General features: G+C 51.0%; 1 protein-coding gene across 1 annotated transcript in view; it reads left to right on the forward strand.

Annotated features, from left to right (window-relative positions):
- Positions 1 to 24,424, forward strand: part of SBNO1 (strawberry notch homolog 1) — a 946,695-nt gene that overhangs the window by 293,925 nt on the left and 628,346 nt on the right. The window contains exon 10 of the mRNA XM_086942451.1: positions 23,668 to 23,765. Within this exon, the coding sequence (XP_086798577.1) occupies positions 23,668 to 23,765 (98 nt within the window). The remainder of the gene's footprint in view (positions 1 to 23,667; positions 23,766 to 24,424) is intronic.

The following is a 24,424-nucleotide window of genomic DNA, read 5'->3' on the forward strand; positions in this document are numbered from 1 at the left end:
TTTTTAGAAGTAGCCAATCCAAGGCATGTTGTCTTTGAGATGGTAGAATTCAAAAACAACACATGATTTGGGATGAGACATGCACGGTGCAAAGCCTCAGTGCCTTGTACCTGCCAACTTTTAGAACCCCAAACCGATTTAAGGTCAATAGTTTCCTTCCACAACTCGTAGCCACCAACAGCCAGCTGGTCTAGAAAGGACTTCGAATACAATAACTTAGTATCGGTAAGTCTAACTTTGGACATGGATTTATCTGTTATTTTAAAATAAAAGGAGGAGGGATTGGACTGATTAAAATCAGTAAAATAAGTGTACTTTTTCAAAAACGTGTTTGAGCTGCCTCTTAAAGGAGCCAGGCAATGTTCCCACTGGGTATAATTCACAGAACTTCTCCTAGAATTAGTTTGGTGCAAGTAATGATTGCCAAAATGTTGGAAGCAAAACAAATCCCCATAATTAGCAGATTCTAAATACAAATCTTCAGCATCAAATGCAGCATAAAAATTTAAATCAGCAAACAAAGCCTTTACGGCCTGAACATCCCAATCATCAGAACGTATGTTTTGTTGAACTACATCCCCCATGTTAACTCTAAGTACATTAGGAACATTAATAACTTCAGTCGGACCATTGATTTGAAATTTAACTGCATCCCAGACAATTCCATCCAGGACAGGCCACGCGGTGATGTTAACAAAGGCCAAGTCTCTTTTCAATCTGTTGGCTGAATGTGATTAGAAGTGCGGAGCTAATGTTCCATTCAAATGTCTAATGCATGTTTTCTCCTCGACATAATGTCCAATTATAAATCAAAAAAAATAAAACACAAAACCAATTGACATAAAAAGATAGAGAGCAAAAAGCCCCAGCCAAATGTAAGTCCAAGGGGGAATTAAAAAATGTTTTTTAAACAATGTCTCGTAGGCTCTCAGCCTTGTAGGCTTCTCTGAAGTATGTGAAATAGTGTCAAATGAAAATCTGGATTCTGTGGCTAAACAAATTTGTAAATCAGGCATCGATAAATCAGTTGGGTAGGTGTAGTCTGTATCATCAAGGCGAGTACCAGGCAAAGCACTCAATAAAGGACTTGAAACTGCAGACATCTCGAGGACCACCTCCGGTGCACGATCAGAAGCAGTGGCCAAAACAGAATTTCTCACTATCGATGGACATGAGACTGCCGGTGTCATGCTAAGAAGAATCGGCCACTCTGTGTATTTTGACATTGTCAATGGAGATATAGCTGTTCTCGTTACGACCTGGAAGTGGTGGTAAAATGACTATTCTTGTGCCCTTCACTCCAAGCATGGGAACCGGAGCACGGTATGAAGGACCAAATTCGTTTTTGTTATCGATCTTCTCCCGACCCAGTTCTCCAACTTGGGATAGCCAGCCAACTACCGGGATCTGCAACGCATCATCCGAGGTGGAGGGCAAATGTTCATTTGCAAGACTGTCTCTGGTCTCTTGTAGAGTCTGTAAAACATTGCAACGTTCATCTACGTCAAAGGAGGCACCCGAACCGACCGCGTCTAGACGGTCAAGGTCCGGGACATACATCTTGATTACAAAGAGCATTTCGTATGGGGTTCGCCCACCCAGAGACCTTCTAGGGAGATTATTAAGAGCATGCTGCACACCAATGAGATTAACCATCCAGTTTCTGCCAGTGCCTATAACTCGAGCTGTCAGTGATTGCTTTAAGTCACGGTTCATTCGTTCCACAACACTATTACCCTCAGGTCAGTATAGAGACAAAAACTTGACTCGGACCCCCATCGAACTCATGGCATCCCTATATGCCTTAGAGGCAAAAGCAGGACCCTGATCAGAATGGAAGGTACCACAGGCAAAAATTCCTACAAAGACGCGCAAATCCCTGATGACAGTCTGTGAATCAGCGCTGCAATGAGGCCAGACCCAAACAAAGTGTGTGCATGAAGCAACTGCTACTAAGATGTACTTATACGCAGTATCAGAAGAAAAAGGACCACAGTGATCTAAATAAACACAACCAAATGGCTTATTAGAAATGAACAACTGTGTTTAGGGCGGATGCGTAGCAGTTGAAGGCTTAATCTACTGGCATATGTCACATTGAAGGACAAAGTCACGTGTCTATTTGTACAGGCCCCGCCACCAAAAACGTTGTTGTAACTGAGACACAGTAGCTGAAACGCCCGGATGCGCAGACGCAACCCCTTCATGGGCCGCCGTGATCAGTGAATCTCTGCGATCCGAGTTGGGAATCGATCTCTCTCCAACTTCAGGTATTTTCACATAAGGAACCTTATCGGGACTTAAGTGGTATGTGTACTTGGGAGGGAACCCCTGAGGATATTTATCTCCCTTCTCAGTGGCAGCAATAGCTGCCAAGATGTCGTCATCAATCTTACTTTTGACCGTGTGAATGCTGCAACTAAATGTCAATACCGCCGATTTCGCTGCTTCATCAGCAAGCGAGTTGCCAACAGCGTTAACTCTAACGCGCTGGTGACCAAGAGTATGAATTACAAACACGAGTGTCAATTGCTCTTTAAGCTCCGTCACTCGGACCCAGATATTTTTATGTTATATTGTGCTACTCTTGGAATGACGAAAATCATTCTGAATCCAAAAGAACAAGTTCTCATTGTAAGACTGTACACAGTAGTAAGAATCACTTACGATAAGAGTTGTCACACTAGGATCAGCGTACTCCAATGCAAGCATCAGAGCATGAAGCTCTGCCAATTGTGCGGTGCAGTCCCCTAGAGTCTGCGTGCGCACAACTCTGGACGTGAGCTCATCGTTCACCATGGCACCTACCACAATGGCGCATGTGGAAACGTAGGCGTGTTTAGAACCATGCGCAACCTGCGCCGAACCATCAGTGTATATGATGCAATGGAAATCCTCCAAAGGTCGCGTAGCCAAAGGTGCAGGAAGAACAAACTCATATTGCAAAAACTCCTGCGACCGTAAGGAGGCATCAAAAATAAACGTGACATCCGAAGACGTCAATGATGCAGCCCATTGTATCCACCGAGGGTGCAAAGCTTTAGAATTTGGTGCACTGGCTTTCATAACCGCTTCCAAAGCAGGACACGGGGTAACAACCAACATGCGTTTTCCCTGTGACAGAGCGCGTTCCTTTAGAATCGGCATTTGCACAGCTGTCAAAACTTTCTCCACAGTGGAAAATCGCATTTCAGCCGAAGTGTACAAGTGCGACTTGTAAGCAATAGGTACTGTATCTCCTTCGTTAAAAGTAAAGTACGTGAAACCCACCGTCCCTGTGATGATTCTTATCACCAGGTTGGTGTGATTATCATGAGTCAGGAAGTATTTAGAAGCGAGCAGATCAGCCTGCAAGGATTGCAGTATAGCTGAGTGCTCAGGCAGCCAGTTCGATTTAGTAAAATTTGGTTGTATCAATGCATACAAGGGCTTGATACGCTGAGCATATTCCGGAATGTATGTCCTCCCGAAATTCAAAAAGCCCAGCAAGGGCTGTAATTTGTTCAGAGTTGTCGGAGCGCGCAATTGTGCGCATTTCTCCAAGAAGTGAGGAGCCAATCCTCGTCCTACATTGTTGAGCTCGTAGCCCAAGAACAACACTGTGTACTCTGCAATGTGCGATTTTGCAAAGTTGAATTTGTAACCAAAGTCCGCAAAGCTACAAATTAAGCGGTCAACTCGACACAGATGCTCCCACAGTTCATCATCCGTGAGATAAATGTCATCCACATGTGAACAATGTGAACAAGCATCTGGGTCAACTCTCTCTGAGAGAGACTATGCGGGCAGCAAACACTCCAGGACTATTTATGTAGCCCATCGGTAAACGTTTCAAATGTTTTTTGACACCGCCGCAAGTAAAGGAGGTCCATTGGGAACGAAGATCATCCAAATGGTGGGCATAAAAACCGGTGGAAATGTCAAGCGTGGTTTAAACCGCTTACGCACAAGACTATCCACTAAGGCAGAGCCGTGAGTATTCTGTACTGCACAGGTACGGCAATGCGAGTTTAAATGCCGGTAATCCAATACCAAACGATATGAACCGTCAGGCTTGGTCACAGTAAAAAGAGGGTTATTCATTGGTGACACACAAGTTTCTTTAACACCCTGATATTCCAATTGTTCAAGAATTTCCGCAACGGACGCTTTCGCTTCGCGCTTCAAGGGATATTGGGGTTGAGGCTGAGGCATAGACCGCAAAGGAATCTCGTGGTGAGGGGAAAAAGTATCCCATCCACAGTGAGTACGGTACAGAGCCAGCGCAATGATCTTAGCCCACTCTTCTGCAAACTTCAGCGCATGCTCCTTCGAGACTGTGTGCGCGAAACTAGCGAGGATCACCTCCTCCCCTCTCGGAGCTGCGAGCACAAAAGGTGGGGGCCAGTCAGCCTCCGCTAACAAAATATCAGAGGTTAGTCGTAACATTCTCCCAAAATACCCTTTCTATGGTGCGTTGAATGTCACCTTCAATGAATAAGACTATTTCATAGATCCTGTCTGGGGGAGCTTCTCTAGTGTCAGCTGTCTCCACAACAACAGTCGCTGTCACCTTCAGTAGTGGACGCAGGGCCTCTCGCACTATGGTTATCTCTGCCGCGCTGTACAGCAAGGTCAGAGCCCATGTCTGATTCTAAAGCTGGGTTCTCACTATCTGTGGCATATCTGTGTGCTGTTAAAGCAGCGACGATCTTTTTCTGAAACTGGGGCCTTTTTGGTGTAGAATCGTCCTGCTTGCCTTTGCCGTCTTTCGGGCGGGGCTGGTCGCGTCCTTGCTGGCCGCCCCGACCCTTGCTGCCTCCTCCACCACCGGATGTAAAAGCAGATGACTCCTGAAAAGAACGAGGAGAGCGTTGATCAGAAACCTGAAAACGATCAGGTGATTTTATCATCGCGCCATCGCGCAAGTCATAAACACGTTCTGTGGGGGCAGGCAATGGAGACGCAGGACGTGACTCCTGTTTCTGTTGTTGTTGCTTTCCCTGTTTTTGTTTTTTAGGCCAATTTTGTTTTTTGGACTTTGGCTGGTCATCGGTTTCCGACTTCTGCCCTTGGGGTTGTTTTTTCTCTTTAGTAGAAACAGACTTGAGACCCCTACTATTGCGGCCCACGGTTTTATAAGCCGCCACAATAATCCTCGCCAACTGCCGGGGTTTTTCGGCATCGGGAATCGCCTGCAAAGCATTGGCAACCTGAAAGTTCACTGCATCTCCTTTGACATTAGCAAGTATGAGATCGGAAACCACATCAAAGGTGCCACAAAGACACATACCCAATTCAACCGCAGCCTACGGTCCGTGGTCATCTTGAACACGTTTAAGGACCGCCAGCAGGACAGTCATAGACAGAGTGCCATAACACCTTGCATAGACCGCCTCAAATGTTTTACCCCAGGTCTCAGTCACCGATTTCGGGGGTCAAATCCTTAGGTAAGCTGTTAGACGGACCAGGAGGGTCGGCCGAGGATGAGGGGAGAGGTCTCCAGGGAGAGCCGTCTCCAGCGATCGTACAGACAAGTAACTTCCCCCCCACAGACGGACACCACACAAGGATAAGGTTAAACGATACTTTATCAGCAAGACTTCAAGTACGGTCAAATGATACAAGGAGGTCTGGACTCGGGGGTCCCCTCGGTTCTGGTCTCTGGTTTGGGAAAGGGGTAGCGGGACAGTCTTGTTACCAAGTGGATGGATGAATAGCTCTTAATCCTCGAGCTCGGCGTTCTAGGTGATCGGGCCGCGGCGGAGCCAGCAGGTCCCGAGATGATCAAAGGTAGCGACGGTCCGCGGCGGAGCCAGCAGGTCCCGATGAAGATGGTAGTACAAACGGTCCGCGGCCACGCCAGCAGGTCCCGACGACGATGAAGGTTTATGGAAGTTGCGGCAGCGCCAGCAGGCAGGACGATAGTTCGCAAGGCAGTACTACGGCAGCGCCAGTAGTCCGTCACGGATGAGTTCTTCTCTGCGTCTCTCGACTCCAGGATACAACTGCCTTCCTGCTCTGGAGCTGCCCCAGTTATAGGGCTGGTGCCCTTTGATGTCCGGACCCTCGCACTTGGAGGTCGGGGGGTCCGGGATGAGGGAGTCCAGACACCCAGCAGGGGGGTGGAGCCAGCGCCCGGGGAGGCTGGGGGCGAGCGGCACCTGGCGGGGGAGAGCCATCGACACCTCTTTCTCCCATTGACCTGCCAAGTAGTCCGCTCACCTCCTGGGTGGATGGTGGTGCCGGGATGTCTGAGGCCTGGCCAGGCCCAGGGTTAGGGTCGATCGGAGGCCACGCGGCCTCGTGGTGCAGTGTCCAAGATGGCGCCCAGGTCGGACGCGAGGGCCGGTAGGGGATCGGGCCCAAGAGGTCGAGATGTTCAGAGGCAGGGGTCCCGGAGGGGACGGAAAACGTGGAGTGGTGGTGTGCAACACTTGAGGAGCCGGGCTCGGGCCTGGTCGGGCAGAGGGGGAGCGGGCCCTTCATGTGGCCTGTCCAACATGCGTCCCCCCCAGCTGAAGGCGGGGAGAGTCACCCATCCTCTTGGGGACTCTCCTCGTCGAGGCGGAAAAAGCGCGACAGGCCATCCGCGTTGGCGTGGTCTTGTCCAGGTCGATGTTCCACAGTGAAGTCCATCCCCTGTAGGGAGATGGACCAACGTAGTAGTTTTGGGTTCTCCCCCCGCATCTGCATCAGCCACTGCAGGGGTCGATGATCGGTCTGTACCCGAAAGTGTGTGCCGAAGAGATAGGGCCGGAGCTTTTTGAGGGCCCATACCACGGCGAAGGCCTCCCTCTCGATGGTGCTCCAGCGTTGCTCTCGGGGCAGGAGTCGCCTGCTGATGAAGGCCACTGGCTGATCAAGGCCTTCGGGGTTCAATTGAGACAGGACCGCCCCAATGCCATGGTCGGAGGCGTCCGTCTGGACGATGAATTCCCGGCTGTAGTCGGGGGCCTGGAGCACAGGGGCGGAGCACATGGCGGCCTTCAGTTGTTCGAAGGCTGCTTGACAATCTGGGGTCCAGTTGACCTTCTTTGGTTGATTTTTGGATGTGAGTTCTGTGAGGGGCCCCACTATGCTACCATAGTCCTTCACGAACCGTCGGTAATAGCCCGTGAGTCCCAGAAAGGCGCGTACCTCGGTCTGGGTGATGGGGGGCTGCCAGGACTGGATGGCGGCAATCTTGAGCTGCAGAGGGGCCACCAGGCCGCTTCCCACCTGGTGTCCGAGGTAGGTCACGGACCCCTGACCAATCTGGCATTTGCTGGCCTTGATCGTAAGGCCAGCTCGCTGAAGGGCCTGTAGCACCTCTCGGAGGTGGTGGAGGTGGTCGGACCAGTGGTGGCTGTATACAGCGATGTCGTCTAGGTAGGCGGCACTGAATCCTTCGAGTCCTGCCAAGACCTGATTAACGAGTCGCTGAAACGTTGCTGGGGCTTTCTTCATGCCGAAGGGCATGACCTTGAAATGATAATGGCCGTCAGGAGTGGAGAACGCAGATCGTTCTTGGGCCCGGGGTGTGAGGCCGATCTGCCAGTAGCCCGCCGTCAGGTCGAAAATGCTGAGGTAGCGGGCAGCTCCCATGCGGTCGATTAGTTCATCTGCCCGGGGGATGGGATGTGCGTCTGTTCTGGTGACCGCATTCAAGCCCCGGTAGTCGACGCAGAACCGGAGTTCCGGTGTGGTGCCGGGGGCGGCTGCTTTGGGGACCAGTACTACTGGGCTGGCCCAGGGGCTGTCTGAGGGCTCAATGACCCCGAGCGTGAGCATCTTGGTCACCTCTTCTTGGATGCAGGCCCGTACCCGATCTGGTACGCGGTAGGCCCGGTGGCGGATAGGGGGACTGTCCCCCGTGTCCACGTCGTGCACACACCAGGAGGTGACACCTGGGGTGAGGGAGAACAGGCTGGCGAACTGCAGCAGAAGGTCTCGACATCCTTGGCGTTGTTCCAGGGTGAGGGCCTCCGAGAGTCGGACCCCGTCCACGGAGCCGTCTTTCTCCCGAGTCCGTAGGAGGTCAGAGAGGGGTTCGGAGTCTTCTTCGGCTCCAGTGTCTGTGGCCATCAGGAGGCTGAGTTCTGAACGCACGAAATGGGGTTTCAGTCTATTAGCGTGGAGGACCCGGAGGGGGTTCCGTGAAGATTCCATATCGATGAGATAGGTGACAGGGCCCTTGCGCTCGACTACTTTGAAGGGCCCCGTCCATTTATCTTGCAGGGCGCATGGTTCGGTGGGGGACATCACCCACACTTGTTGGCCGGGTTCAAATTCGATGGAGGAGGCATTTTGGTCATACCACTTTTTCATGTCCTCTTGACTGGCCTCCAAGTTTGCTTTCGCCATCTCCCTGAATCGTCGGGTCTGGTTGCGGAGGGTTAGGAGGTATTTGAAGACATCTGGAGGGTTCTTTAGAGGGGGCATTTCCCAGCCTTCCTTGACTAGGCTGAGCGGCCCCCGTACCGGGTGTCCATACAACAGTTCAAACGGGCTGAAGCCGAGGGACTTCTGGGGGACTTCTCGATATGCGAAGAGGAGGCACGGCAGTAGCACATCCCACTGGCGACGGAGGGGCTCTTCCAACCCCCCAATCATCCCTTTGAGCGTGCGGTTGAACCGCTCAACGAGTCCGTTTCCTTGAGGGTGATAGGGGGTCGTGAATCGATAGGTGACCCCACACTGTTGCCAGAGGGACTTCATGTACTTTGAAATAAAGTTCGTGCCTCTGTCGCTGACGACTTCTCGGGGGAAGCCCACACGGGAGAAGATCCCCATCAGGGCCCGGCCGACTACCGGGGCTGTCACAGTTCGCAGGGGAACAGCCTCAGGGTAGCGGGTGGCGTGGTCCACCAGTACCAGGATGAACCGGTGTCCTTGGGCTGTACGGGGGTCGAGGGGCCCCACAATGTCTATCCCCACCCTCTCGAACGGGGTGGTGACCACTGGAAATGGTTGCAGGGGGGCTTTCAGTTTGCGGCTGCTCTTCCCACTGGCTTGGCACGTGGGGCAAGATCGGCAATGCTGGAGTACATCATTCCTCATTTTAGGCCAGAAGAAGTGGGTCACCAGGCGGCTGTAGGTTTTATCCTGACCCAGGTGGCCAGCCAGGGGGACATCGTGGGCCAGATTTAGCAAGAAGTCTCTAAAACGGAGGGGCACTACTAGCACTCGACTGGCCCCCAACTCCGCGATTCTTTGTTCACTGTATAGCAGATCATTGTCCCAATAGACCCAATGTGTTCCGGATGTATCCCCTGCGCTCTGGGCGAGGGCTTGTTGGCGGAGTCCCTCGAGGGAGGGACAGGTCTTCTGCTCTTGGCGAAACTGCTCCTGGGTGGGCCCCCCCTCTTGATGCCACTGATCTAGGCCAGAGAGGTCCGGAGGTTGAGCTGGTTCTGGGGGGACGGCACGGTCGGCGTCTTCTACTGGAGCGACCGGGGGAGGAGGTGCCGGCCATTCAGGTTCCTCGGGTCGGAGGTTGGCACGGGCGGCCATGGACCGGGTGGTGACGCACGCCCAGTCCGGGATGCCTTACATCCCCAGGTGTTCTCTTCGTTCTACGGCTGCCCACGGAGAGCTTTCAAGGTCATTCCCCAGGAGGCAGTCTACGGGAGCATCATCTCGGACCGTCACCTTCAACATGCCGGAGACTCCTCCCCATTCGAAAGGGACGCAGGCCATCCGACACAGACTCTCCGAATTATCGGCTAAACGGACCGGGCAGAGAATATTTGGTAGGATCTGTTCTGGGGTCACCAGGTGACAGCGGACGGCTGTTACACTGGCCCCGGTGTCACGGAGGGCTTCGGCCCGGCGTCCATTGATGCTCACCCATTGACTGTACTTCCGGGTGTTAGCGGGTAGGGGGACCCGCGGGACCATGTCTTCCCCCCTAAGCATGCTAGAGCCATGGCGGCTGGCTCCCATTCTTGATGTTCTTGCTCATATTCTTCCTGTTCCTCGGAGATCTGTTCTTCCCCCAGGGCAGCAGCGGCCACTTGGCGGGGTCTCGGGCTCTGGTTCTGTGGGCAGTTTGGGTTGTTTGCGTAGTGGCCGACTCGCTGGCATCGGTGACACGTGACATTGGCTCGATATCCCGGTCGTGCCGGGGTGCTGCCCCGGTTGGCCGGGGGGGGTGGTGCTGACAGCGGGGGCGGCCGGAGCGTTGTCTCTTCCTCGTCCTTGGCCCCCTCCTCCTCCTCCTCGGGGACGGTGCTGACCGTGGTGGTTTCGGTTCTGTTCATAGGACCCATTTCGGCCCACTCTGGTGATTTCCCACCGGTCAGCCTCGGCTGCGAGCTGCCGTGGATATGTCAATTTGCTGTCGAGGAGGTGCTGCCGGAGCTCGATGAAGCAATTGTTTGACAGGTGCTCCCACACCATGAGATTGAAGAGCTGTTCGTAAGTTGTGACATTGCTTCCTTTGATCCAACCCTCGAAGGCTCGGCTGAAATAGTTCACGTACTCCACCCAAGTTGTACCCGGGATGCGGGTGCAGTCTCTGAACCTCTGACGGTACATCTCGGGTGTGAGCCCATAGCGGGTGAGGAGGGCCGCTTTCATGTGGTCGTAGGAGGTCATCAGATGGTCCGGGAGCTGTAGCAGGGCATTGCGGCCCTCATTGAGGAATCTCCCCCATAGACCGGCTCCCCAGTCGCTTCGATCGATCCGGTGGGAGGTCATAGCTATTTCGTAGGCCTTGAACCATTGTTGGATGTCGTCCTCTCGGAAGTATTCTCGAACGACATCCTTGGGGATGTGTACCTTTTTATCTGTTGCTCCCGGGGTGCGGGGTTGCTCGGCCACCCCTGATTCCTTGTTCTGCTTGCGTAGGTCTATCTCAGCTAGTTTGCGCTCATGTTCATATGCCAGTCTTTTTTCCTCGAGCTCTCTTTGTCTCTGTTTTTCCTCTCTTTCTTCTCGGAGCCTCAGATGTTCTAAGTTCAGTTTCTGTTCGGCCAACTTGAGTTCACCATCCATTTTGAGCCGGGCCATTTCTAGTTCGTGTAGTCTTGTTCTTTCTCGTTCCTGGATCTCGTCTTGCGAGAGACCCGTTCTTCGCTCCTCGGGAGCCGTGGTGTCTTTTTCTACTGCTGCGATATTTTGGTCCGGGGGTCTTATGGCCCCGGTTTCTGCCCAGGACTCCAGGGCATGCTTGAAATCGTCTTTGATACTTAGACCGGTGGTAGCGATACCTAGTTCGATGCAGAATTGTTTTAATTCACGATGGCTGTATTCTTCCAATTTCTCCATCTGAAATTTCTCGGTGGATCCGCTTTCTGTGGTTGTCATCGTGATTTCGTCGTGGGGTGAGCTACTCTCTGTACGATAATGCGGTGATTCGGATCGCGCCGCTGGCCACCAATGTTAGACGGACCGGGAGGGTCGGCCGAGGATGAGGGGAGAGGTCTCCAGGGAGAGCCGTCTCCAGCGATCGTACAGACAAGTAACTTCCCCCCCACAGACGGACACCACACAAGGATAAGGTTAAACGATACTTTATCAGCAAGACTTCAAGTACGGTCAAATGATACAAGGAGGTCTGGACTCAGGGGTCCCCTCGGTTCTGGTCTCTGGTTTGGGAAAGGGGTAGCGGGACAGTCTTGTTACCAAGTGGATGGATGAATAGCTCTCAATCCTCGAGCTCGGCGTTCTAGGTGATCGGGCCGCGGCGGAGCCAGCAGGTCCCGAGATGATCGAAGGTAGCGACGGTCCGCGGCGGAGCCAGCAGGTCCCGATGAAGATGGTGGTTACAAACGGTCCGCGGCCACGCCAGCAGGTCCCGACGACGATGAAGGTTTATGGAAGTTGCGCCAGCAGGCAGGACGATAGTTCGCAAGGCAGGACTACGGCAGCGCCAGTAGTCCGTCACGGATGAGTTCTTCTCTGCGTCTCTCGACTCCAGGATACAACTGCCTTCCTGCTCTGGAGCTGCCCCAGTTATAGGGCTGGTGCCCTTTGATGTCCGGACCCTCGCACTTGGAGGTCGGGGGGTCTGGGATGAGGGAGTCCAGACACCCAGCAGGGGGGTGGAGCCAGCGCCCGGGGAGGCTGGGGGCGAGCGGCACCTGGCGGGGGAGAGCCATCAACACCTCTTTCTCCCATTGACCTGCCAAGTAGTCCGCTCACCTCCTGGGTGGATGGTGGTGCCGGGATGTCTGAGGCCTGGCCAGGCCCAGGGTTAGGGTCGATCGGAGGCCACGCGGCCTCGTGGTGCAGTGTCCAAGATGGCGCCCAGGTCGGACGCGAGGGCCGGTAGGGGATCGGGCCCAAGAGGTCGAGATGTGCAGAGGCAGGGGTCCCGGAGGGGACGGAAAACGTGGAGTGGTGGTGTGCAACACTTGAGGAGCCGGGCTCGGGCCTGGTCGGGCAGAGGGGGAGCGGGCCCTTCATGTGGCCTGTCCAACATAAGCTAATTGTCAGAATCCTGTGTTTTTCACCAGGAGACGTGTTAGGAAATACAGCTTCCAGCTGGCCAAACTTCTCGGCAAGCCAGAAAGGAAAATCATCCTGTTCCTGGGGACGCTTGCCCATCACAGCGTTGACCATAACGGGACTGAGCTTCATTCCGCCCTGCCCGGCAGGAAGCGCTGCACCACCCGGAGCCCCGCCCGGGAGATTGCGGGTTATGTATTGCACTAACGACCTAATCACGCTAATTGCGACTACATGTAGTAGTCTTAATTCAGCTACGTTACATGATCCATGTAGAGGTTGAGGTGTATAACCAGCCAAAACAGGCCAAGTTGCGCCTGGAATGGACAAAGGACCTAACCTCGGAGCTGCTAAAGCATGGGGTAGGGCGCCATCAAACCAAACTCGCTGCTGCAAGTATCTATAGGAATCTCCTGTGCCCTATAAGGAGCATATTCCTGTGGCACAGCCCTGTGAGTGTACGTGTCAAACACACGAGTATTTGCATTCATACCCGGGAAGGTCACCCATGAGTGGGGCGCTAGAGGGCGCGCTTGCGGAATGGCTGCCTAGACCTGCAGCTCCCGCTCCTTGGATATTGATCCTGCATCGATCTGCCGCCACGGGGACCGTGTGACCCCCAGAAACCCGGTCCCCGCATCACGGGAGTGCCTCCTACACTCGACTGAAGTTTGGAGCGGCTGGGAGGCTCGGAGCCGAAGATACGGGCTCCCAAAGATTCCCCGACATCAGCCCTGGAGCGCACTGAGGAGAGACCCCGGCCACCGCAGCTACGCGACCCCGGAGGCCGCCACGAGGCCGAAGGGCCGCACGGACATTCTGCCTGCTCGCTCCTCCGGGTCGGACCACGGTGCAGGCTGAGAGAGAGAGCGGCGCTTCTCCTCCTGCGCTCGAATTCCTCCTGAGCGCAGCCTCGCCGTTCCGCTACACGACCTGCCTCCGGCGAGCCGTCTGATGCCCGGCCGGCGGCCGTGCCTGTCCCCGGAGCTGCGGCGGACCCGAAGCTGTGTGTGTTGCCTGCCGGTCCCGGATTTCAGAGGTGAGACAGCGGAGCTGCTGGGGCGGAGCGGAGCCCCCGGGCTGCAGATAGCGCTCCTGGCTCACGGACTGCCATAGAGCCGGCGGCCACTGGCAGCGGGGACAACAGCCAGCAAGAGGCCTGACTGCCCTTCCCCCACAGGGATATCTGGTGCGTTGCATTACACGTGGTGACGGCTGGCGAAGGAGATTTGGCCTGAAGACTTGGCGCACAGACTGGCACTTCAGCGCCCACGCAGCCTGGCCGGTACCTAGGGCTACTGCTGAATGTGCGGCGGACATCTGCTACCATAGACCTATTGCTGACTACGTGACGCTGCCTGTGTCACTGCGCGCACTCTGCGTCGCTGATGGGCTCCAGCCTCTGAGTCACTCCTGATACACAACCGGTTGCTGACCGCCCGCTTGGCCACTATTGTCCTCGCTATCCTATCTAGACCCTCACCTGTTTGGAGATATCACCATGGGGCGCCCGGACGCTCGCCAGCCCAAACTAAGCTTTGATAGCACTCGCAGGGGCCACACATCGACGCAGACGCGCCAGGGTCCTGGTGAGCCACCCCCGCAGCCTGCCCAGCCTGATGCCCCTGCTGCGGATATCGCCAGCCTTCTACAGGAAATGCGACAGGGCTTCGCCACCGTGGTAGAGAAAGTGGATGGAGTCACGGCTCGACTGGACGCCCTGGTCCACAAAGTGGATTGCCATGAAGAACGCCTTACGACTGCGGAGCAAAGGATCTCCGACAACACCGACGCCGCCGCGACCCACGCAACACAGCGAGAATGGATAACCTCCTCCGTGTCATTGCGGCGAAGAATGAGGACTTAGAAGCGCGCAGCCGCCGCAATAACATTCGCATTACCAATGTGCCGGAATCCACTGCCACAGGCAGAATGGAACTCTATGTGGAGAAATTGCTCAAGGGCTCCATAGGGGAGGACGCCTTCTCCTCGCAATTCATAGTGGAAAGGGCTCACCGATCACTGGCACCTATGCCCCAGCCTGGCCTACCACCGAGACCCATAATCGCTCGACTTCTGAATTACCGGGACCGCGACACGGCTCTTCGAGCGGCCAGGACACAGAGGTCGCTGAGGTACGAAGGCATCACCTTTTCCATTTATCCTGATTTTACACCAATGGTTCAGGATGAAAGGCGCAAATTCCTGCCAATAAAAAAGAAACTGCGTGAAGCCCAGATAGACTATGCACTTTTATATCCGGCGAAGCTGAGGGTTACTCATCAGGGCAAACAACGCTTCTTCACTAACCCGCAGAAAGCCGAAGACTACTTTAAATCCATCCGAGGGGCGCGCAGAGGCGACCGGGCACCTGAGGACGACCTGGAGATCGACGACCTGCCTCCTGAACGCCAGGAAGATTAACTGCCTTCATGACCTTCGATATTTGGCAAGAACGTAATTATCTACTGGTCGGTGCTGACGCACCTTTTGGCGGTTAGGCAGAACCATGTGGATCGGACTTACTGGACATCGCACCCCCTGTGGTAACGTATACCAAGGACCGCTCTCTTGGCCCTAGCCTCCACCGAGGGCGGTACAGACTGGAGCTATGGGCCAGATAGTGGCAGCGCGTACCTTTAGATGTTCCCTAATTGGGTGTTCCCCACTGGACAATTGTATGTTGGGTTTTTTGCCACTCTGAAGTTGGGGGGGAGGGGTGTGAGGGGGGGATGTGCTTGGGGATTCCGTGGCTACTGGCATGTTTGGGATGCTGGGGTGGGTGGGGGGGTTCGGACGTTATGAGGTTACTATTGCATAGCTGGTATTTGCATATGCTGATGTGGTGTGAGGCCTGGTGCTACTGTTGCGGCTGTGACTCCATGCTTGGGCCCGCTTGGCCGCCTTCTTATTTAATGTCAAAGTGCTTATGGCTGCGGTGAACTCGACTGCACGATTAACCTGTCTCTCATGGAATGTTCGGGGACTGAACGATGCTCGGAAATGCAGGAATGTGATCGCCTACTTGACTAGACACCATGTACAAATAGCTCTACTACAAGAGACACACTTGCCTGCGCGCAGGGACGCCCCGTTTGGACAGAAATGGGCGTTTACTCGCGCTTTTTCTTCCTATTCGTCTTATGCTAGAGGGGTGGCGATACTAGTTGCCCGAGGTGTACCTTTCTTTCACATGGGAGAAGTGGCGGACAAGGAGGGGAGATATGTTTTGTTGTGGGGGAGAATGGGGCATGATGTTTATTTATTTGTCTCAATGTACGCACCGAATATTGACTCACCTGATTTCTTTTCCACACTGTGGGGCAAGATTGTGTCCATCGGGGCAAGACACGTCATCTGGGGAGGCGATTTTAATCTGGCCTTGGTGCCCTCCCTGGATAGAGCGGATGGTGTTAATTCTTACAAGCCCCGGGCTCGGGAGGTTTTGGAGGGGGTAATGGAGGAGGGTGGGCTATTTGACGCCTGGCGACGGCTACATCCCCACGGGCGGGAGGGCACGCACTTTACGCATCACACCGGGACCTGGGCGCGCTTGGATTACTTTTTGGTAGATCGGGAGGTCACTGGGGAGCTGTTAGAGGCCGATCATTTGCCCAGGACCTATTCGGATCACAGCCCTGTTAGACTACGGTTCCGGACTCCTGGGTGGGATAGTCCACGGCCGCACTGGAGGTTGAGCCCCAATACGCTCCTTGATGAGCTCTTTCGCACGGAGTTGGGCGAGGAGATCAGGGACTTCTTTCCTAGAAACAAGGGCTCAGTAGAATCAGTGGAACACATATGGGAGGCCTTCAAAGTCACTATTCGGGGATTCTGCATCTCTAAGAGCCATGGGGTCCTGCGGGATATTCTGCGTACCATAACCACATTAGAAAAAGAGTTGCATGCACTAGAGCTCCAAATGGTGACGAGCGATGACCCACTCCTGCGGGCAACCTTTCGGGACACACTAACCAAGTATGAGGAGGAGACTGCAAGAGAGGCGAAATACCGGGGCAAACACTGGGTGGCCCGGAAATACTGCGAGGGGGATAGGCCTGGTAAAGTGCTAGCCTCACTCGCGCGCCACGTGAACACAACACAATATTAGAACTTATCGATGAGGATGGCACTGTCACTAGAGAGTCGGCTAGGATACTGACTGCATTCACAACACACTACGCGGCACTATATACCTCGAAGGCAGAAGCTGATGCTCCATACGCTGACTATATGAACGACGTGGCGCTATGCTGGCTTAGCGACGGTGACAGGGAGTTCCTAGCGGCTCCTTTTGAGCTCGAGGAAGTTCGCGAAGCCATTATGTCCCTACAGAATGGGAAGGCCCCGGGACTCGATGGCATCCCAGCCGAATTTTACAAAGCTTATATTGATATTATGGCACCCGTACTTAACGAAGTCTTCACTGAATCGTTAGCTGATGGTAGACTACCTCGATCCATGCGTGAAGTGGTTATCACCTCCCTTCTGAAACCTGGCAAGGCCCCTACTTCCTGTGACTCTTACCGCCCACTCTCCCTTTTAAATTGTGATGTGAAGATCCTTGCTAAGGTCCTCGCCACAAGACTATCACTGCTGATGACTAGAATCGTCCTGCCCGACCAATCTGGCTTCGTGGCAAGCAGATCCACCTCCCATAATCTGCGCACCCTGTTTTCTCTGCTACGCTCTGTCCACCCTGATGTCCCTGTGGCGGCTGTGTTCCTTGACGCCACCAAGGCGTTCGACTCCGTCGAATGGCCTTACCTCTTCTCGGTTCTGGGCCGCATGGGGTTCCCTAAACTGTTCTTGGCATGGGTACGCCTCCTATACACGGATCCCACGGCGAAAGTACTGATCAATGGGAAGCTATCGCCGCCTATCAGTCTTACCAGAGGCACTCGCCAGGGATGCCCGCTCTCACCCCTGTTGTTTGCAATCGCGGTCGAACCATTAGCGTGCCGCCTCCGCCAATTACACCGGGAGGGAGCGATTCAATGCCTGCAGCGGCAAATAGATGTGTCCCTCTATGCGGATGACATCACACTGTATGTCAAATTCCCGGAACTACACCTCAACCCCCTGCTCCGCGAATTCGTCCTGTTCGGGGGGCTATCAGGCGTTCATATTAACTGGGCCAAGTCACAATTTTTTCCCCTAACTGACGCGGTGGCTGATTTTCCGTTAGATTATCCGTTGGTGTGGTGCAAAGACGATCTTCGTTATTTGGGGATCCGCATCGCACGGGACAAAGATGAGACGCTTCGCTCCAATTATGGGGTGGCTATAACCAAATTGACCGCTTCTGTCGACAGGTGGATCACGATGCCACTCTCCATGGCTGGCAGGGCCTCCCTTATTAAAATGGTGATATTACCCCGTTTTTTGTACTTTTTCCTAAACATCCCATATTATCCGGGGGCCTTCTTCTTCAAGACACTTCGCGCCGAATTACGCAGACTTTTCTGGGGGGGCAAATCTCCCCGGCTGAAGTGGTCCACGTTGACCCTTCCCTACGACCAGGGTGGCTTCGACATTCCAGATTTCGAGACATATTACCTGTGCGCGCACGCGCATTTTGCCTACCATTGGATGGCTCCCACCCCCTTCATGCCTCACGTAGCAGTGGAGGATTGGATAGCACACCCACTCCCGTTGAACGGTCTGATGCATTGTCCCGAGACTTCCATCCCTACAGCGAACACCTCGGTCTCCTGCACCCTGGACGCGTGGCGACGAATCGCCCAGCGACTCCTCTGCGCGATGCCCTATTCTCCTAAGCTTCCTCTGACCTACCACCCAAACCTTACATTGCTGTCGGAAGTTGGGTTTCGCCAGCTCTGTAACAAACTGCACATTTCCTCTTGGGGTGACTTGTTCCACAACGGAATGTTCAAAACAGCGGACCTCTTCTTCCAATCGCATGCCCACTCGCCCCTCGAGCTGTTTTACTATATTCGATTGCGCGCGGGGATGCGAGACATCCTTCCGGAATACCCGACTGAACCTGTGCCCTTGCCACCGCTACACCATCTCCTAGAATCTCCAGATGGGGCCCATCTGGTCTCTGGGCTCTACCGCAAATGTCGAGGAGCTGCCCCCCTATCGGTCTCTGCTGCCAGACTGCGCTGGTCAGAGGAACTGGACACAGAGATCTCGGATGACCAGTGGCAATACTGCTGCGCATTGACCTCCCGCATCTCTGCCAGTTGCAGATTGAAAATAATACACTATAAATACTTGCAGAGGGTCTACTACACCCTGGCCCGGAAACACAGATTCGGGCTGGCCGATAATGACCGCTGTGAACGCTGCCGCGCAGAACACGCTGACTTTCTCCACTTAGCATGGTCCTGCCCCCAAATTGCTGACTACTGGCGACAAGTCATCGAGGCCGTTATGCAGATGGTGGATGAGGAGATCCCCGCGGACCCCTTGGTGGTTATCCTTGGATACACGACGCACATATCCAAGGGAAGCAGAAAATTCGTCGATATAGCATTCCTCCTAGCCAAGCGCCGTGTCGCCTGCCGATGGAGCAGAGGCAGAGCGCCTAAGTTCAAGGATTGGCTAACTGACTTAACATATTGCCAGGATCAGCATAACACTTTTTCGGAATTATTGCCGCTCACGAGCAGACCTAGGAATATCTGGGACCCACTAGTACACTACCTGCTACGGCGCTCGGATGATGACACGACGTCAGACGATGGGCCCACTACCTCCCAATCCCATTAGCATTATTGTTCGCCTTATTGCTACCCGGCGATACATGACACACGTTGTTTTCCTCCATCTATGGGATCCCTATGCCCCTGCAGTCTCCCCGTGGAAGGCATAGCACTAGTCTCCACGGTACAGCCCCCCTCGCCTCCCCCCTCCTATGACCGACCTTCCCTTCCGACGCGCCACCGGACGTCCCCCCCCCTCCTCTGGAGGGTGCTATCCTACATTCCACTAACAGCTTTGCACTTTCGCCCCATGGACAGCCAACGCCTTAGGTCATTGACTTCTAGACATTCACCACCCTACGCACCAGCGCCTGGCGACACCACCACACTACACCACTATCATACATTGTAATCGCCCTGTAATGCATCACTTCACACACGTAACCTTGTTAAAAAGTTGGGTTTTTTTTTCTTTTTCTTTTTCTTGTTCTACTAGTTACAAAACATTAGGAGCGAGATTCTCATCCTGCTCACACAAAACCTGTTTGGCTGCAGTACATCCTTCCTTGGCCTGCCCCGCCGGACAGCGCTATACGAAGCCTTTTCCTTGTAAGGTGCCGCTGGGCCCCCGGGATACCGGCTCAAAGGCTGTGTAATGTTGCTCCACTATCGCTGCCGGCCTCCGGGTTGTAGGCACGTCAAGCTGTGTATCCTTATGTGCTCATATCAATAAAGCAGTTTTAAACGCCAAAAAAAAAAAAAAAAAAAAAGTCACCCATGAGTAGAATCTCATACGGGTAAGCCACCTCTGCACTCACTACCATGATCACGGTCATACCATCTTTGGGGACATTATAATTCTGCAAATGATTGCGCACTCCTATGCGGCTATGTTGCGCAATGTCCACCGCAGCCATAGTGACACAGAAAGAAAAAAGGTACAAAGGAAACTTTGTAGCACAACTGGGTAGTAACTGATCCAGCGCTCCTACTAAAATTCTGCATAAATGATGTCACATCTACCACCAAACTTACCAATCAATACCAGGCCCATAGAAATAACAGAGCAACTGAATCATGAGGCGAATGAATCTGATATGTTGTTTTTAAACTTTCTACAATAAATAAGACCAGCTTGTCATTTTAAAAGTTTATTATATAATTTTCAAATCACATAAACTTTATTAACTCTTTATTAATAACATTCTTTTAATTTTATTAATTCAGATTAAATCATTAATCATTGGCTCAAAGATCCAACAGTTAAACATTGTATAAAATAATGAATTTAAGCAAACATTAACCCTATTCCCTAAGTTAGCTAAACCTGAAAAGGAAATAAAATCAACAAACAGTTGAATGCTTACAATCCAATTTGAAATCGGACAGCACTTCGCCCTCAGGAAACAGTCAGCCCCCTCAAGAGGCTCAATTTTTATACCATTTTTTGCTCGCTAATCTAACTAAATGTAATTTTTTAAACAAACTTCAGCACCCTGATTGGTTGCTGACTGTCAGACCACCAAAACCACCTCTCCCAGGGAAAGAACGTCACTGCATTATTGTTCATTGACATGAGGTGACAACAAGTTCCAAGCGTTTTGCAACATTTTAAAAGTTGCTTCTCTGACTTCCACCAAAGCTCGGCAAAATCATCCCTGTCACTTCCTCGGCCTTGTAAAAAGAACATCCAGAGCAGTTCGTGAATAAGTCTCTATTGTCAGAGCCAAGGTCTTTTCAAAGGGGATACCAAGCTTTCCATGGAAAATTTCCAAGATGACTGCACTTGGCTCCAATCTGCTCACGTACAGGCCGACCAACATTTCTTCAGAACCAAAACCAGAACTAGGCCTCAAACCACTCTCAGGCTAGTATTTAAACAAACACAAAAGGAGTGATTAATTCAAGTAAAACAAACCCTTCTGTTACCCACCCGACCATTGCTAAATATTAATTTACCCATTAATAAATGACATCTAGCAGAAGCAAACAAATAAAGCAGCACATAGAATATCTATTATTCTTCATATAGTCCAGCTTTAAATTTCTGAAAGAGTAAAAAGATGATTAAATGATACACAAACAGACAAACATATAAGCACATATAAAAAGCACATGCCATAATGATCAGCCGCATATTAAGTGACAAAGACAAAAGGACAAACATGACGAACAAAACAATATTAATCACGTGTTATAAAACAGACTTGCAAATGCAACAAGAGCACATGTTATTAGTACCCGCGTGTTCGTGTGTGATGCAATCTTAATCTAAGTTGATTAATAAAACAAATCATGCAACAACTCATTAATAAATTAATTCATGTTATAGGGAATTGAATTCACCAGTAAGAATAAAATAATTTCTGAAGCTCGCTTCATCATAACTCAATGAAACAGTTTTAGAAAGATTCAAGCTTGAAAGGACCTATACGCATACAGGTAGGTTTGTCCGTCACCACTGTTAACCGGAAACAATAGCGAAGGTGTTAAGGACTGAATGATGTACTACTCAAGTATCATGCTATAAGACCACCAACGGTTCGGCGCCATGTCGCAGGGATTCTGTGCTCAGACACAACTGTGCATAGAGGCTTGGAACCTCAGTGAATTAGGGTGTACCAAAACTCACATTAGTACCCAAAAATCCCCTACCAGACTAGCTACAGTGTCTCATTGGTTATCACAAACTCCCAATGCTTAGACAAACCAGAACATGAACTTAATACACCTCAGGTAACATGGAACACAAGAACACTCTTTAGTTATACAATCATTTCAATACAGAACAAGGAGTAAAAGAGGACACGTGCATATTTGAAATGTTTATTCACTAATGCAGTGTTCTCAAACGCAGTATCTTAACTAATACAAGCAAACATATTATAAGAAACAAAATAATCCGCATAGTCACTAGTCCATAGAACACAAATGGTGCAAGCATAGTATTATGCTAAAATGAATAGGGTTTAACAAAACCTAATTCTCACCCTCCCTAGCTAGTATATTATATTATATCTAAGAAGGTCTCTTGTGGGTTTTAGCAGAGCGGCCCCATACCTCAAGATCCTAGTGGAAGGGATCACATCATCAGCAACCAGCTCTCTGCATGCGACGCACCATCAAGTGCGTTTGTATGCTCTTGTGCAAAGCAATATAAAACGCGCCTAAAGCCTGAACTTGGCTGCATCTGCATGTATGTTATGTCTAGGAACGTGCGAAGATCAGTGCTCACAACAACTACTGTGTTGAGATATCCTTGAAGGTTTCAGCACTCACTGTACAGACACAGCTCGCCAAGCAAGACTGATATCAGTTCAACAACATATTATTCTTGCATGAATCTAAAACATTTTACTAGACTCAAAGCTAAAGCAGTAGATATGTGCCGTGTGCAAAAGCAGCAGAAAGTCAAAATGGCGTTTAAACTCCTAAAAAGCTCACGCTAACTTAACATAGTATTCAGGCTACATATATCAATACATCAATGGAAATGTCCCACAGATTGACGTTTTCCCTAAACCTAGAGAAATCATTCCCAAACACTGAGAGACCAGAGACATTTTTGGGGGAAGAGATGCTAAATTCAAGGGATTCCAAAATATTCCCTTTTCCAGAGAGTCCTGTGCTGACCTTGCAAAGTCACCAAGAACACAAGACACAATTTTTCAGCAAGGACTGTAGTGAGACTAATTCGCATATTGACATCTGGCATACCTGTAATTCTCCATTCAGGTTGATTGCATAGACACCCCCTAAAAACTTATTTTAATGGCACCTTAATGTGGACGCAGATATGGGTCTTGGATCTGGTGGAAATGGCAAAGGCATGATGATGAGGGTTCCAGCTCATCATGACTTGATGACAATACAAGGTCAATGTACCCCATGTAGTCCGCTACCTTGACCTTAGCACCAGGGCTCCTGAAGACCTAGAATTGGGCCACCTATGGCTCCCCAAAATGCATAGAGGTCCTTAGGAAAGCTAGGAGGCCAACTATATGAAAATGAATTGAGACAAGCACAAGTTTACCTCTTCAACAGTGGACGAATCAACATTATATTTTTCTTCTTTTTTGTGCACATGCTGCTCGGGGGGTGGGGGGGCATTTTGCTTTGTACCTAGCATTGTATAGCTGTGGCAAAGCCCACAAGTCCCGAAGAAGAGACCTGCTAACATGTGCATTGCTTGTGTGATTTTGGAGAGAAACCTCATAGGGGAGATCTATGATTACAAGTAAACATGTCTTTCTTGCTTCTGACTGCTGTCTTTCTTTTTGTCCAATACGATCAGGAGACCTTGCTCTTGTAATTATTTTTCTGTTTGTCATGCATGCAAGCCAGTTTACTGGCAACAAATATTTTGTTTTATTTATTTTTGGTGTTTTATTAAGCGCGAACAAGACACAGTTGGGTGTCCGAGTGCTTTACAAGAATGAGAGGTATTTGTAGTGCACACTAAAAATAATATAGAGTAGAAGAAATTGTTTTGTTGTTTTAGTGTGAATATTCAGTTCTGAAAATCATGTTAATCAAGCCAGAAATATTTACCCTTTTCTATTCTGATATTCATTTTCTTTAGTGTGTGGTTATTGGCCTTCAGTCCACAGGAGAAGCAAGAACCTTGGAAGCTTTGGAGGAAGGTGGTGGTGAATTGAATGATTTTGTTTCTACTGCAAAGTACGTTTTAATTTATGTAATATTTGCAGATTGTAACTTCACTGTGAAATGTTAATAACTGTTTCCCAAAAGCTGGAAATGTCTGAATCCAATTACCATCTCCATTGAACTTTATTCGCCTATTATGTTGCATTCTCTGTTCCTCCATAAAGAAGAAACAAAGGCACTGTCGTTGTCAATCTTGACTGAAGAGAGGTATTGCCAGTGGTCTTGTGCTGAAGCCAGAAAAAAAACTTGATGTTCTTTGATAGGAAAATAGAATGATTTTTTAAAAAAAGTCTAGAGAATTAATTAAAACTACATGAAGGTGGAAATATTGTGTGCAGGCTAAGTTTAAGCAAATAGGTTCCTTAAAAGAGGATGGTTAGTGGTGGGACGGAATGTATTAAGAATTCAGATTTCGTTCATTTATATATATGTGTGTGTGTGTGTGTGTGTGTGTATATATATATATATGTGTGTATATATAATATATATGTGTGTGTATATATATATATATATATATATATTTTAAGATAGTAAGTGAAATACTTGCCTACACTATTTTATTCTTTGGAAAAAAAAACAATTGTCAGTCATTTATTTCTACAGTTCAAAGGTCAAATCATGTATCAATACCATCATAAAGGCAAGATTGATCTGGTTCAGTACTGACGCTT

This window comes from Lissotriton vulgaris, chromosome 11 (genome assembly GCF_964263255.1).
Source record: "Lissotriton vulgaris chromosome 11, aLisVul1.2, whole genome shotgun sequence".
NCBI classification, from domain to species: domain Eukaryota; kingdom Metazoa; phylum Chordata; class Amphibia; order Caudata; family Salamandridae; genus Lissotriton; species Lissotriton vulgaris.